Raw genomic sequence first — 13,947 nt, 5'->3', positions numbered from 1 at the left:
CAGAAAATATTTTCAACAAAATCAGAAGAAAGTTTCCCTAACCTAAAGAAGGAAATGCCTATAAAGGTATAAGAAGCATATAGAACACCAAATAGATTGAGTCAGAAAAAAATTCGCTCACCACATAATAATCAAAACACTCAGCATACAGAACAAAGAAAATATTAAAAGATGCCAGCGAAAAGGTCCAGTAACATAAAAAGGCAGACCTATTAGAATTGTACCTCACTTCCCAATGAAGACACTAAAAGCCAGAAGGACATGGACAGATGTGCTGCAGACTCTAACAGGCCACTGATTCCAGCCAATACTACAATATCCAACAAAACTTCCATTCATAATAGATGGAGAAAATAAGAGTCTATGATAAAATCAAATTTAAGCAATATTTATCTACAAATCCAGCCCCACAGAAGGCAATAGAAGGAAAACTTTAATCTAACAAGGTCAACCACATCCAATAAAACATAGGTAGTAAATAATCTCATACCAGCAAATCAAAAGAGGACACACACACACACACACACACACACACACACACACACTACAACAAAATAATAGGAATCAATAAACACTACTCATTGATAACTCTCAACATCAGTGGTTTCAATTCCCCAATAAAAAGATATAGACTAACAGAATGGATGCAAAAATAGGTCCATACTTCTGCTGCATCCAAGAAACACACTTTAACATCAAACATAGACATCACCTCAGGGTAAAAGGATGAAAAAAATTCCAAGGAGATGGACCTAAGAAATGAGCTGTTGTAGCCATTTTAATACCTGACAAAATAGACTTCAAACCAAAACTAGTCAGAGAAGATATGGAAGGGCATTACAGATGTATTCATTAAAGGAAAAAATCCAAGAGGACATTTCAATTCCTCTATTCATCTATGCACAATAGGAAGGCACCAAGTTCATAAGAAAAATATTACCACAGGTTAAGTCCAAATTAACTAAATGTCAGAAAGAAAGATATGATTTTTTTTAAAAAAAATAAGATATAAGAAGCTTGATATAACAACATATTGAAGGAATCAAGAGAATCATGAGGACATATGTTAAAAATCACTACTCCACCAAATTGGAAAATCTAAGAGAAAACGGATAATTTTCTCAAAAGTATCACTTACCAAAATTAAATCAAGATCAGATAAACACTTTAAACATACTTATAACTCCCAGAGAAATAGAAGCTGTAATTAAAGTTCTCCCAACCAAAGAAAGCCAGAGTCAGATGGATTTAGGGCATAATTCTACAAGACATTTAAAGAATAGTTAATGCCAATAGTACCCAAATTATTTCACAAAATAGAAACAGAAGGAACATTGCCCAATTTGGTTTACAAGACCACAGTTATCCTCATTCCCAAACCGCATATAGATCCAAAACAACAATTACAGACCAATTACCCTTATGAATTTAGATGCAGAATTTCTCAATAAAATATTTGCCAAACAAAATCCAAAACACATTTAAAAAAAAAAAGATTAACCATCTTGATCAAGTATGCTTCATCCCAGAGATTCAAGGAGGGTTCAACATATATAAGTCAATAAATGTATTATATCATATAAAGAGAATGAAAGACAAAAACAACAAGATAATCTCAAGAGATGCAGAAAAGACCTTTAACAAACTCCAATACCCCAAGGCTGTGTGAGGTGTCCCACCACAGGTAGTGGGCTCCAAAAGGCCTGCTCATGCACCAGGAATGGATTCTGATCCTACTGCCAGGGGGCCTCTTAACCAGATTAAGCTACACAACTGTCTTGCTATGCAAAGGGCCTAGTCCAGTCCCATGGAGGCTCCACAGGTGATGTTCTAAATTTCCTGAGTTATCACTAGTTTGGTTTGGTTGTCTCTGTATGAATGTAAAATGAATAAAAAAAATTCTTAATAAAAAATCCAATACCCCATCATGATAAAAGTCCTGGGAAGATTAAGAATATAAAGGATGTGTCTAAACATAATAAAGGTAGTTTACAACAAGCCTGTAGCCAAAATTAACTTAAATGTAGAGAAACTCAAAATCAATTCCATTAAAATCAGGTAACAAGATATGATTGTCTACACTCTTCAATATATTCAATATAGTACTTGAAGTATTATCTAGAGCAATAAAAAACTAAAGGAGATAAAGAGTATACAAATTGGAAAAGTAAAAGTCATATTATATTCATGTAGATGATATGATGGTATAAATTAGTGACCTTATAAAGTGATGGTATAAATTTTACCAGAAATCTCCTACAGTTGATAAACATTTTCAGCAAAGTAGCAGGATACAAAATTAATTCACAAAAATGGTAGCCTTTATATACAAAAAAGAAAAATGGGCTGATAAATGTAGGGCTGCTAATGGTGCAACTGAGGCTGTGAACCGTTTTATGTCTGCTTTATAAGTCTCCTTTCAGGTTCATTTGAAATGTTTTCTAATGACAGAGCTTGGAAGATCCCAAATAAAATGACTAAAAGAGGTAAATATGCAATAGTTTCTCTGTCTCTCTCTTCCCCTCTCCCTCTCTCTCTCCTACCCTCCTTCCTCCTCTTTCTTTCTCATTTGAGAAAGGGTCTCTCTATGTAGCCCTAGACATCTGTCCTAGACCTTACCATTGAGACCAGACTGGTCTTGAACTTTCGGCAGTTCTCCTCATGCATCTGTTTCCCAAGTGCTGAGGTTGCCAGTGTGAACCACAAAGCCTGGCCAAGCAATGTTTACTTACAACTTAAGCTCAGAATTCTAGCCACGGAACTCAATCGGGGTTATTTTTACCCCCATTTCATTGGCTAAACCAATTCACAAATGGGGGAGGGGATAATCTCTTTCAGAGAAATAGACAGGGGAATGATAATTAGTGAACAATAAGTGTTCCTACTCAAGCTGTAAACAGGCTACCTTCCTTATCTTATAGACATTGATAAAGGTGTGTGTGTGTGCTCATTCTAATACAGAATAAAAATGCATACTATATATTTTACAGTGCTGATGTATAGTTACTTTTATTATAAATGTTTTGTTTATTCTGAACTCTCTTAGAAACCAACACACTTAAATAACATAATGAAAGACCCCCGAAGGTAGTCTTCCCTCTGGAGAGACCCTCGCCCAGAGATCACACCGAGACCATAAGTCAGATGCAAACAGCAAGAGGCTTTATTCAGGAACACGGGTACCCGGGGCGACACAGTCCCTCAAGAGGCTCAAGAAACTGGCGCCCCGACGGGCTGGAGTGGAGGGTTTTTATAGGGTCTGGCAGCAGGAGCACGAGAAGCTCGGTTTACAGGGTTCTGATTGGACGATTCAAATGAGGCCAGGTTCAAACTCAGGACAGCTCGTGGTTTTTTCCCGAGCTCGACACGCCTGCTGTCTGGCTCCAAGTTGTTTTTCTGACCTTTAGTACCCTTTTCTGGGGCCAGGTGGCCGGCCGTAGACACCCCGTGCTTTTCAGACCTTACTCGAAATGGCGTTAGGCTAAGCTAGTATGCTGGGGTCTTTCATTCCCCCATTTTCTTATCTCGGGGAATGGAATCCTCCATTCATGGGGAAGAATAGGGATGTGGCTCCATTTCCACCTGGTTGAGTCGTTGGTATTGTTGGGTCAATACCAAGGTCTGAACAATAAAAACACGTTCCCTGATAAATTGGACAAGTCGATTTAGGATACAGGGCCCGAGCGTCAGAAGGAGCAATAAAATCAGAAGGGGTCCTATAAGGGTGGAGATGAGGGTGGTGAGCCAGGGGGACCTTCCGAACCATCCTTCAAACCATCCCTGATGTTCTTCGAAGAGTTTTTGTCTTTGTTCTAATCTCTTTCTTAATTTAGCCATGCTATCCCTTACCACCCCAGTATGATCCGCATAGAAGCAACATTCTTCTCTAAGGGCAGCACATAACCCCCCCCTCCTGCAGGAAGAGGAGGTCTAATCCCCTCCGGTTCTGCAGAACTACCTCAGACAGGGAGGTGAGTGACTTTTCCAAGGCACTCACGGATTCCTCCAGTGCCTGGATATTGGTATGCATGGCAGCCTGGAGGTGTCTGAACTGGTTGGTTTCCATGAGGGCAGTGGTACCTGTGCCTATTCCGGCGGCGACTCCTCCCATAGTTAACCCACCTAGTATCAGGGCCAGGGTTAGCGAGACTGGCTCTCTTTTTCTGCGGGGGACCCCTGTTTCATACCGGGCATAGATATCTTCAGGTGTACGGTAGATTATCTTGGGGTACAGTTCTATGAGCACACAATAATCGGCCATGTTGGTTAGTATTGAGGGGGAGATGCATGGTGTAAGTCCAGTGCTACAGGCCCAGTAAGTCCCGTTGGGAACCACGAGATAGTGGGGTCCTGGAACAAGTGCCCGGGAGCGATTACACAGGTGTTGGTGGGTGTAGGGTACTGTCCCCAGACATAGTCCTTGTCCTGACACCTCGGAGATTGTGAGCTTATGCTGAGGTGTTGAGGCACATCCTGACGGGGGCGAAGAAGAATTGGTGAAGCTTCCAACTACGGCCACCCCCTCATAGTAGGGAGGTGTGGAGACTAGGCATAACCAGCACTCCTGAGTCCGATTTGGGTTGGTAACATTGAGGGCTGAGTAAGCGCCCTCTATAAGATTCAATAGCTGGTCTCCCGTACCGGGCCTGGGTGGCTGGAGGGTGACTGGGGTTATAGTAGCATTCGGAGCCGTGCTTGGGCGAATGGCCGAATTGGGTCGGGGGGTAGCCCTCGGGGGTGCCAGAGCGGGTAGAGAGGGGCGCTTTTGGTCAGAGAGAACCTGGTTGGGACCTATAGAGGCGGAGGGCTCCGTGATTTTAAGCTTAATCGTAAATACGACTCCCTGGTCCCGTCCTATCATGTAGAGTCTAAGTCCCCATGTTTTACCTTTAATCCAGTCTTGTGTTATCTCTCTTCCCTTCTGAGTAAAAGATATATTCAGGGGGTTGCAGGTGAAATTTACACAGGGCCCCCCCCCTTCCAGTAAGTGTTATCTCTTCCTAACGTGACAGTTCCCCAACAATGTCCTTGGGTAAGGGGACGCCATGAGTGGCTTTCTCCTTGGGTAGTCCTCTTTACCCTAATTAGGTCCCAAGTGGATGAAGGCTTCCAATAGGTATTACCAGTTGTTTCACATCCCCATGCTTTACAGAAATAACTTTCATAACCCCCACATTGTCTAATCATCTTTCTGTCCCTACCATCCCGGGGGCAGACGTAGAAGGTTAGTTGTGACAGGGCTGCCCTGGTTTCAGGGTGACTGCATCCGTATCTCTCGTCACTACATTTGCAAGTTCCCTTACCATCCTGACAGACGTCTGGTGCTCTGGGGTTCATGGGGTCAGTGGTAGGGATGTCCCAGTCCTCTGACCCTGCTGCTAGTTGGCAGAGATCTGGGTGCAAGTTAGGCCACCATGTAAAGGGGGTGTGAAGGGCGGTCGTTTGCCAGACCGTCTCCCCAGGTTGTGAGATGACCTGCCAAGTGAGCCTCTTGACTAGGTGCGGGCTCTCTGCCGCCCTAGTCCCCTGGGGGTAAGCGGAGATTAAGAGGAGGGGGAGGAAGAGGAGCTGCGGGCCAACCTTATTTTTAGGGGGTTTCGTGTGCGGCACACTGTCCATGTTGACTTTCTGGATCCTGCTGGGTCGGGTTCCCTGGCAGCCTTCACATGAGAGGCGTGGATCCATGCAGCAATCCCGTCGACCTTAAGTGCAGTGGGGGTGGTCAGCAAGACAGTGTAGGGCCCCTTCCACCGTGATTCCAGGTTCTTGGTCTGGTGTCGTCGGACCCAAACGGAGTCCCCGATCTGGAAGGGGTGGGGCACCACCGGCTTGTCTAGCTGCTCCTGATAAGCTTTGGCCAGGGGCTTCCAGATCTCCCTCTGCACCAGTTGGAGGGCTTGAAGATGTGCCTCTAAAGTAGGGGTGGTGGCAAAAGATGAAATATCAGGATGGAGAAAGCTTACAACAGGAGGTGGGGCCCCATACATGATCTCAAAAGGGGTTAGGCCATGTGGGCCAGGAGTATTTCGGGCTCGGTAGAGAGCCAAGGGAAGTAGGAGCACCCAATCTCTAGTGCCAGTTGCAAGCGTTAATTTGGTTAAAGTCTCCTTGATTGTTCTATTAGCTCGTTCTACCTGTCCTGAGCTTTGGGGGCGGTATGCACAATGAAGTTTCCAATCAACCCCCAATAGTTTGGCCACCTTCTGACTTACCTGGGAGACGAAGGCAGGCCCGTTATCCGACCCCAATATTTGAGGCATCCCATACCTGGGGAAGATTTCCTCCAACAGTTTCTTTGTTACCACGTTAGCCGTCTCATTCTTGGTTGGAAATGCCTCAATCCATCCGGAAAAAGTGTCCACGAAGACCAGGAGGTACCGGTACCCGTAGAGTCCAGGTTTTACTTCTGTAAAGTCTATTTCCCAATGAACACCAGGACGATGGCCTCTTTGGCGAACCCCCTTGTTTAGATGAACCTTTCCTGCGTTTACTTGAGCATAGGCTGGGCAGGTAGAAGTTACCTGCTGGAGTACCTGATCCTGGTTCAGCAGCACTGCCCCGGTGTTTTCTCTGTCTAATAGGGTCTTCATCTTGTTTTTGCTCAAATGGGTCAATGCATGGAGGAATCTCAGCATATATCGGGTATGGGAGGTTGGCATGACCATCCGGTCCCCTAGTATATATGCCTGTCTTCTTTGTTCCCAGTCCGCCCCCATTTTCTTTGCTAGCTCATGGTCTTCTGGGCTATAGGGCACGGGGTCTCTCTCAGGCTGTGGTTCTTGTATAGCCATTAACTGGCTGTTTCCTACTGGCTGGGAAGCCACTGTTCGAGCAGTCAGATCTGCCAGCCGATTCCCTCTGGCTGCCGCAGAGTCATCCTTTTGATGCCCCGGGCAGTGAACAATACTGAGTTGGAGCGGGAGGAACAGGGCCTTTAGGAGGTCTAGGATCTCTTTTTTGTTTTTGATTTCCTTACCCGCGGACGTCAGCAGGCCTCTTCGTCTGTAGATTTCCCCGTGGACATGCGCAGTGGCGAAGGCATATCTGCTGTCAGTATAAACTGTGAGCTTCTTACCTTCTGCCATCCGGAGAGCTTGGGTGAGCGCAATCAGTTCTGCGCGCTGGGCCGATGTCCCGGGCGTGAGCGACGATGCCCATACCACTTCTGATTCGGTGGTTATAGCTGCCCCGGCTCTGCGTTCCCCCTCTTCCAGGAAACTGCTCCCATCTGTGTACCAGACAACATCTGGATCCTTAAGCGGCTGATCTGTCAGATCAGGGCGGGTGCCATGTGCTTTGGCTAGAATCTGGAGACAGTCATGCTCCTCGGAGGGGCTAGGCAGTGGCAGCAAGGTAGCAGGGTTAAGGGAAACTATCGGCCCAAAATTTACCCTGTCTGAGTCCAGTAGTAAAGCCTGATAGTAAATCATTCTGGCGTTAGAAAGCCATCTGTCTGGTGGTTGTCGGACCAAGGCCTCCACTGCATGGGAGGCCAGCACAGTCAACGGCTGTCCCAGAGTCAGTTTTCCGGCATCTTTGAGTAATACGGCAATGGCTGCCACCATGCGGAGGCATGGAGGCCATCCTGTAGCCACCGGGTCCAATTTCTTGGACAAATACGCTACAGGTCTCCTCCAAGGTCCCAATCTTTGCACCAGTACCCCTTTAGCAAGGCCTGAGTTCTCATCCACAAACAGCTCAAAGGGCTTGGTCAGATCTGGCAGACCCAGAGCCGGGGCCTCAAGTAAGGCTTTCTTGATCTGTTGGAACGCTTTCTGGTGCTTCTCCTCCCATTGGAACATGGTCCCTGGTTTAGTGAGGGGGTATAATGGGGCTGCCAGTTCGGCAAAGCCAGGAATCCAAAGGCGGCAGTACCCAGCCGTACCCAGGAACTCTCGAACTTGGCGGGGGTTCCGAGGAGGGGCGATGGAGATTATCGTCTCCTTCCTTGCTTCTGTTAACCATCTTTGCCCCCTGCTCAGGGTGTAGCCTAGGTAGGTAACCTTGTCTCGGCATACTTGAGCCTTTTTGGCTGAGGCTCTATAGCTCTTCTGCCCAAGTCTGGCCAGTAAGGCTCGAGTGCCCTCCATGCACTCGGTTCGACTCCTGGCCGCCAGGAGTAGATCATCCACATACTGGAGCAGAGTCAGGGTTGGGTGTTCGACCCGGAATCCGGCCAGATCTGCATGTAGGGCCTCATCAAAGAGGGTTGGGCTATTTTTGAAGCCCTGCGGGAGCCTGGTCCAGGTTAATTGTCCCGAGAGCCCTTTTTCTGGGTCCCTCCATTCAAAAGCGAATAGGAATTGACTTTGAGGGTGCAGTTTTAAACAAAAGAAGGCATCCTTCAGGTCTAGCACAGTGTACCAGACGTGGGTCGGTGGGAGGGTGCTCAGAAGGTTATAGGGGTTAGGCACTGTGGGGTGTATGTCCTCCACCCGCTTATTGACCTCTCTCAAGTCCTGGACTGGCCTGTAGTCTCCTGTCCCCGGTTTCTTAACAGGCAAGAGAGGGGTGTTCCAAGGTGACTGGCAGGTCTTTAACACCCCTTGGTCCAGGAGTCTCCGAATATGGGGCTTAATCCCCTCATGAGCTTCCCGTGACATTGGGTATTGTCTGATTGAAACGGGAGTCGCGGAGGCCTTTAGTGAGATCATCAGCGGCGGCTGATCGCGTGCCAGCCCCAAGCCCCCAGTCTCTGCCCAGGCCTGAGGAAACTCTCTCAGCCAGTTCTGTAGCTCTTCAGGTGATTTCTCCGGGGGTTCTGCCTCAAACAACCGGTATTCTTCCTCTAAGCTGAGGGCAAGGATTTGTAGGGGGTCTCCTTTAGGACCCGTGACCCTTGGTCCCTTCTCATCAAAGTAGATTTGTGCCTTCAATTTGGTTAATAGGTCCCGTCCCAACAGCTGATGGGGACATTCAGGTATATGCAGGAAGGAATGAGTTACTTGCCCTGATGCCAGTTGGACCTTTCTCTCGGCAGTCCAGTAATACCTCTTGTTTCCAGTTGCCCCCTGCACCAGTGCAGAATGCCGGCTAAGAGGCACTCCGGCATGGGTTAGGACTGAATGTTCGGCACCAGTATCAACCAGGAAGGTCACGGGCTGCCCCCCGATCTTGAGGGTTATCCTAGGCTCAGGGGGGGGCTCCTGGCCTCGACTCCCCTAGTCCTCTAGACTAAGGAGGTCCACAGTTTTGGGCTTGGGTCGGCGGGGTCCTTGTAGCTTCTTGGGGCAGTCTCGGGCCCAGTGTCCCTTCTCCTTACAGTAAGCGCATTGATCCTTATCAAGGGGTGGCCTCCTTCGCTCTCCCGAACTATCTCCCTCTCTCCGCTGTCCCTTAGACACAACGGCGGCCAAAACCTTTTTCATTTCCCTATGCTGTTTCTTGTCCCTTTCCTCTTGTTTCTGCCATCTCCTTTCCTCACGCTCTTCAGGAGTTTCTCTCTTATTGAACACTTTCTCTGCTTCCTTCAATAAGTCTGGCAAACCTAGCGCCTGTAAACCTTCCAACCGCTGCAATTTGGTTCGGATATCTGAGCTGGACTGGTAGATAAATGATAAGATGACACCTGGTGCTTGCCCTGGGTCTTCTGGATCATACGGAGTGTACATCCTATAAGCCTCCTTCAGCCTCTCTAAAAATGCAGCGGGTGATTCTTCCTTTCCCTGCATCACATTCCTTACCTGAGCCAAATTGGTAGGCCTTCTGGCGGCCGCTCGGAGACCCGCTAAGAGCAACTGGCGATAGAGACGTAGATGTTCCCTACCTTCAGGTGTATTGAAGTCCCAGTCTGGGCGGGTCAAGGGAAAAGCTGCCTCGATGATATTTGGGAGTTGGGTTGGCCTCCCGTCATCGCCCGGAACCTGCTTCCGGGCCTCCAGGAAAACTCTCTGCTTTTCCTCTACGGTTAAGAGGGTCTGCAGGAGCTGCTGACAGTCGTCCCAAGTCAGCCTGTGAGTCACTAGGATGGACTCAATTAGGCCGGTCAGGGCAACAGGATCCCTGGAGAAAGGGGGATTATGTTGTTTCCAATTATAAAGGTCTGAGGCAGAAAAGGGCCAATATTGTAACTGATGGTTGGGTCCTTCCCGAAGCGGGAAGGCTTTGGACTCAGTGGGGGGGCCGGCTCGGCGACCCCTGAGGCGGCTCGCGATGGGGGACTGGACTGTTTCTTTTTCTTCCTCCGAGTCCCCATCGAGCGGGGTCATCACGGGGGGGCCGGTTGCCGGGGGGTCACAGCCGACGTCGCGACGGGGGCCGCCGCGAGCACGGTCGCCGGGGGCGCGGCCGGCGCTGCGGCGAGCACAGCCGCCGGGGTCGTGGGTGATGCTGGGGGGGTCGGCTGGTAGGGCGGCGGTTCATTTACCAGCATGTCTACGAGAGGAGAGTTAGGGTCAGGGGGAAGGACAGGGGGCTTGGAAGGCTCCCTGTGGGGAAGGACTGGGTAGAGAGAAGAAAGGGGATTAGGAGGCGCCGAAGGCTGGGGAGTGAGAGGGGGTTGTGGGAGGAAGGGCTTGACCCAGGGGAATGGGTTTTCAACCAGGGATCTCCAAATGGTGATGTAGGGAACCTGGTCTGGATGCCCATGGGGGCTAGGGGCAAACACCTTCCTCTCAACCTGGGAAATGAGAGAGAGATTAAATGCCCCTTCCCGTGGCCATCCTACATTCATCATGACCCATTCAGCCTTACAGAGGGTCATCCATTTATTTTTCTTGATGACTACACCTTCATTTCTCCCCCGGCCTTTTACGTCCGACCAATGGTCAGTAGTTAGGCTCAAGGGGGTAACGACAGTCTGTCCCATATTAACTCCTGGATGGAGAAGGATTAGACAAAGAACACAAAACGAACCGACAACACAAGCAAGAAACAGTTTCGCTGCGCGGCTCCGGTGTAAAACCAAAAGCAAAAACTCAGATGGGGTCACGGAGTGTTTGAATTCTCCGTCCCCTACCAACACCACGTATTCTTCTGATTCGGGGGTGGCCCCGAAAAACCGTGCCCCAGAGGGGACTTCAAACCGTGCCCCAGGGGGGACTTCAGACCGTGCCCCAGAGGGGACTTCCCGTGCCCCAGAGGGGACTTCCCGTGCCCCAGAGGGGACTTCAGACCGTGCCCCAGAGGGGACTTCCCATGCCCCAGAGGGGACTTCAGAGAACCGTGGAACGTCTTCCAGGGTCGCAGTGGCGAAGTCCGAGCTCATCAGCTCCTTCAGCCCCACTGACTCCAGACCGATTCAGGCGCACAAACAGACAACATTCAACATTCAGACAAACCAACAACACTTAGACAGGACAGAGATGACATACACCAAGGCCGGCCGGCTTACCTCCTGACAGTGGGTCGGTGGTCCCGAGGTGGAGGGTCTCCGATCCCGGACGAGCCCCCAAATGAAAGACCCCCGAAGGTAGTCTTCCCTCTGGAGAGACCCTCGCCCAGAGATCACACCGAGACCATAAGTCAGATGCAAACAGCAAGAGGCTTTATTCAGGAACACGGGTACCCGGGGCGACACAGTCCCTCAAGAGGCTCAAGAAACTGGCGCCCCGACGGGCTGGAGTGGAGGGTTTTTATAGGGTCTGGCAGCAGGAGCACGAGAAGCTCGGTTTACAGGGTTCTGATTGGACGATTCAAATGAGGCCAGGTTCAAACTCAGGACAGCTCGTGGTTTTTTCCCGAGCTCGACACGCCTGCTGTCTGGCTCCAAGTTGTTTTTCTGACCTTTAGTACCCTTTTCTGGGGCCAGGTGGCCGGCCGTAGACACCCCGTGCTTTTCAGACCTTACTCGAAATGGCGTTAGGCTAAGCTAGTATGCTGGGGTCTTTCAATAGTGAACATTTTGCAATCTACATGCCCATTGGAGGCAGCAAAGAAAAATTAATGTTTTTTTAAAGCTTGCTAGCTCTGTCCTCCATATCCAGGAGGCACAGCACACACACACACACACACACACACACACACACACACACACATACACACACACACACACACACACACACAAATATGCACATACTCATATATAAACAATAGAGTGAGGAAAGGAGAGAAACAAATTCAAATATAGAACTCCAGTCACCAGATTTAAAGCTGAGCAAGCCTTATCTGAATTGGGATCTACCATTGGTGGTTTAGTTTTCCAAGTGTTTAGGAGCCTAATAGACAAAGAAGGATCTATTAGGTAGTGTCTTTAGGAAGCGTCTCCTTTCACTAACTCAGATAGGAAGAAAGGGAAGGTAATCATGTCAGTTGACCTGGTGGATCTGAGAATTTGTATTCCTTCTTTTATAGAAAGGAAAGCCAAAATTGATTTTTGTTTGTTTGATTTACAAAGACTTCAATTTTTTTCCTCTCATAAAGGCAGGATATGCTGGCAGGGGAGGTTAATCAGGAACTATAGAAAATAAGACATTTCCGTTCTTGACATAAGCCCAAGGAAACGGAGTTAACTGCAACCGGAAAATACACTGTTGCAGCTGTGGCTGGGGTATGCACTGAGCAACCTGCAAATCTTACCTCGAATCACTCCAGAATTCTCACCACACATTTGCTAAACCACAGATGCTCTTGCTTCTTCAACTCCAAATAGCTTTCAACTGTTAGCATTACCAAGACTTTTCAAACAAGTGTTCCAAATCCTCCAACAGGCTCCTTCTTTAATACAATGCAGAAATAGATGGGTGATTGACACACTCTGAGCAAAGAGATGTCTTTTGAATGAGATGTGTTGCTTTATTAAAGGAGATGCGTTGTAGACCCTGAAGGGTTCACAACATGCCCCCACGGTCGCATATACCAGGCGGACACTTCCGCCTAGCCAATTCCAGTCAGGATAGGCATTTCCGGGTCAGGGCATCTCTTGTAACCAGGATACCCGGCGGACCTGGACACCTCCGCCTAGCCAGTTCCAGGTCAAGATAGCCATTTCCGGGCCAAGGCGTCTCGCGTAACCAGGATCCCTGACGTTACATGGCCACGTAAGCGTGCAACGTGACCATGTGATCTACGCACACGCGTGGAGTAGTGACGTGCGTGACCTGGCCATGCCCCCAGCTGGTTTTAAAAGTGGAGCGCCATGTTTCCCAGTCCCTCTTCATGCACGTGTCTCTCCCACAGGCCTGCACACTCTCTATCCCTGTATTTCTAATAAACTCTATAAGCGGATTCTGTCGTGTTCGTGACGTTTCCTTTCAGAGTAAGAACACAATGCAGCTAAATAACTAACAGATCCAAGGCTCTGAAGCAAAAGGCTGGATCACGCTTCCTTCACAATAATGATTTTACTCTCTATAGAATATACTGTTGTATTTCTTTCCAAATCATAATTTGATTTTTTTCTAAACTTACAATGGAATATCATGGGTTTTATCTGCTAGTGTTTTCCTTTCTTTGATTCCCTGTTGGTGGGAAAATTGATGCTTTTAAACAGAAACCATGCCTTATCCTCACAGTCATAACATTGGTGTAATTCTAGAGTACTCACTTTTATGCTAATGAGACAAACAGGAAGTATAGGAAGAACATATGTTGGAGGTTATTCTTCCTCTTCTCTTGCATTTTGTAATCATAGACTCTGATTAATAAGCAAATGATTAAAGGAGCAATGAAGCTGTTCTCTCTCTCTCTCTCTCTCTCTCTCTCTCTCTCTCTCTCTTGTTTTTCTTTTTTTAGAGAAGGTCTCACTATATAGCTCTGGCTCTTCTGGAACTCACTGTGTAGATCAGGCTGACCTCCAATTCACAGAAATCCAACTGCCTCTTATGCTGAAATTAAAGGCATGTGATAGCACACCTGGCTGGGGTTCTCTAAATGGGAGCTGGGATCCAGAGAGGAAACTGGGTCCATGTTCTTCAGACCATTTTATGGCCAGGGGAACTCTGGTTTCAAACGATAAGACTATAGTGACTCTGCTCTTGCTCTTTTAGCAGCATTTCTGCATGGGCTGTT

The 13,947-nt window shown here is 48.1% G+C and overlaps 1 protein-coding gene across 1 annotated transcript; it reads right to left on the bottom strand.

Moving 5' to 3' along the window:
- Positions 1–5,543: 5,543 nt before the first annotated feature.
- On the bottom strand, positions 5,544–10,837 carry LOC114695582. Its single transcript, XM_028872957.2, is given in 2 exon segments — positions 5,544–10,160; positions 10,253–10,837. Coding segments are annotated over 2 exon segments (5,172 nt in total). The 5' UTR covers positions 10,808–10,837.
- Positions 10,838–13,947: the final 3,110 nt, after the last annotated feature.

This window comes from Peromyscus leucopus, chromosome 3 (genome assembly GCF_004664715.2).
Source record: "Peromyscus leucopus breed LL Stock chromosome 3, UCI_PerLeu_2.1, whole genome shotgun sequence".
Classification (NCBI taxonomy): Eukaryota; Metazoa; Chordata; class Mammalia; order Rodentia; family Cricetidae; genus Peromyscus; species Peromyscus leucopus.
This window is presented reverse-complemented; position numbering and strand designations above follow the sequence as displayed.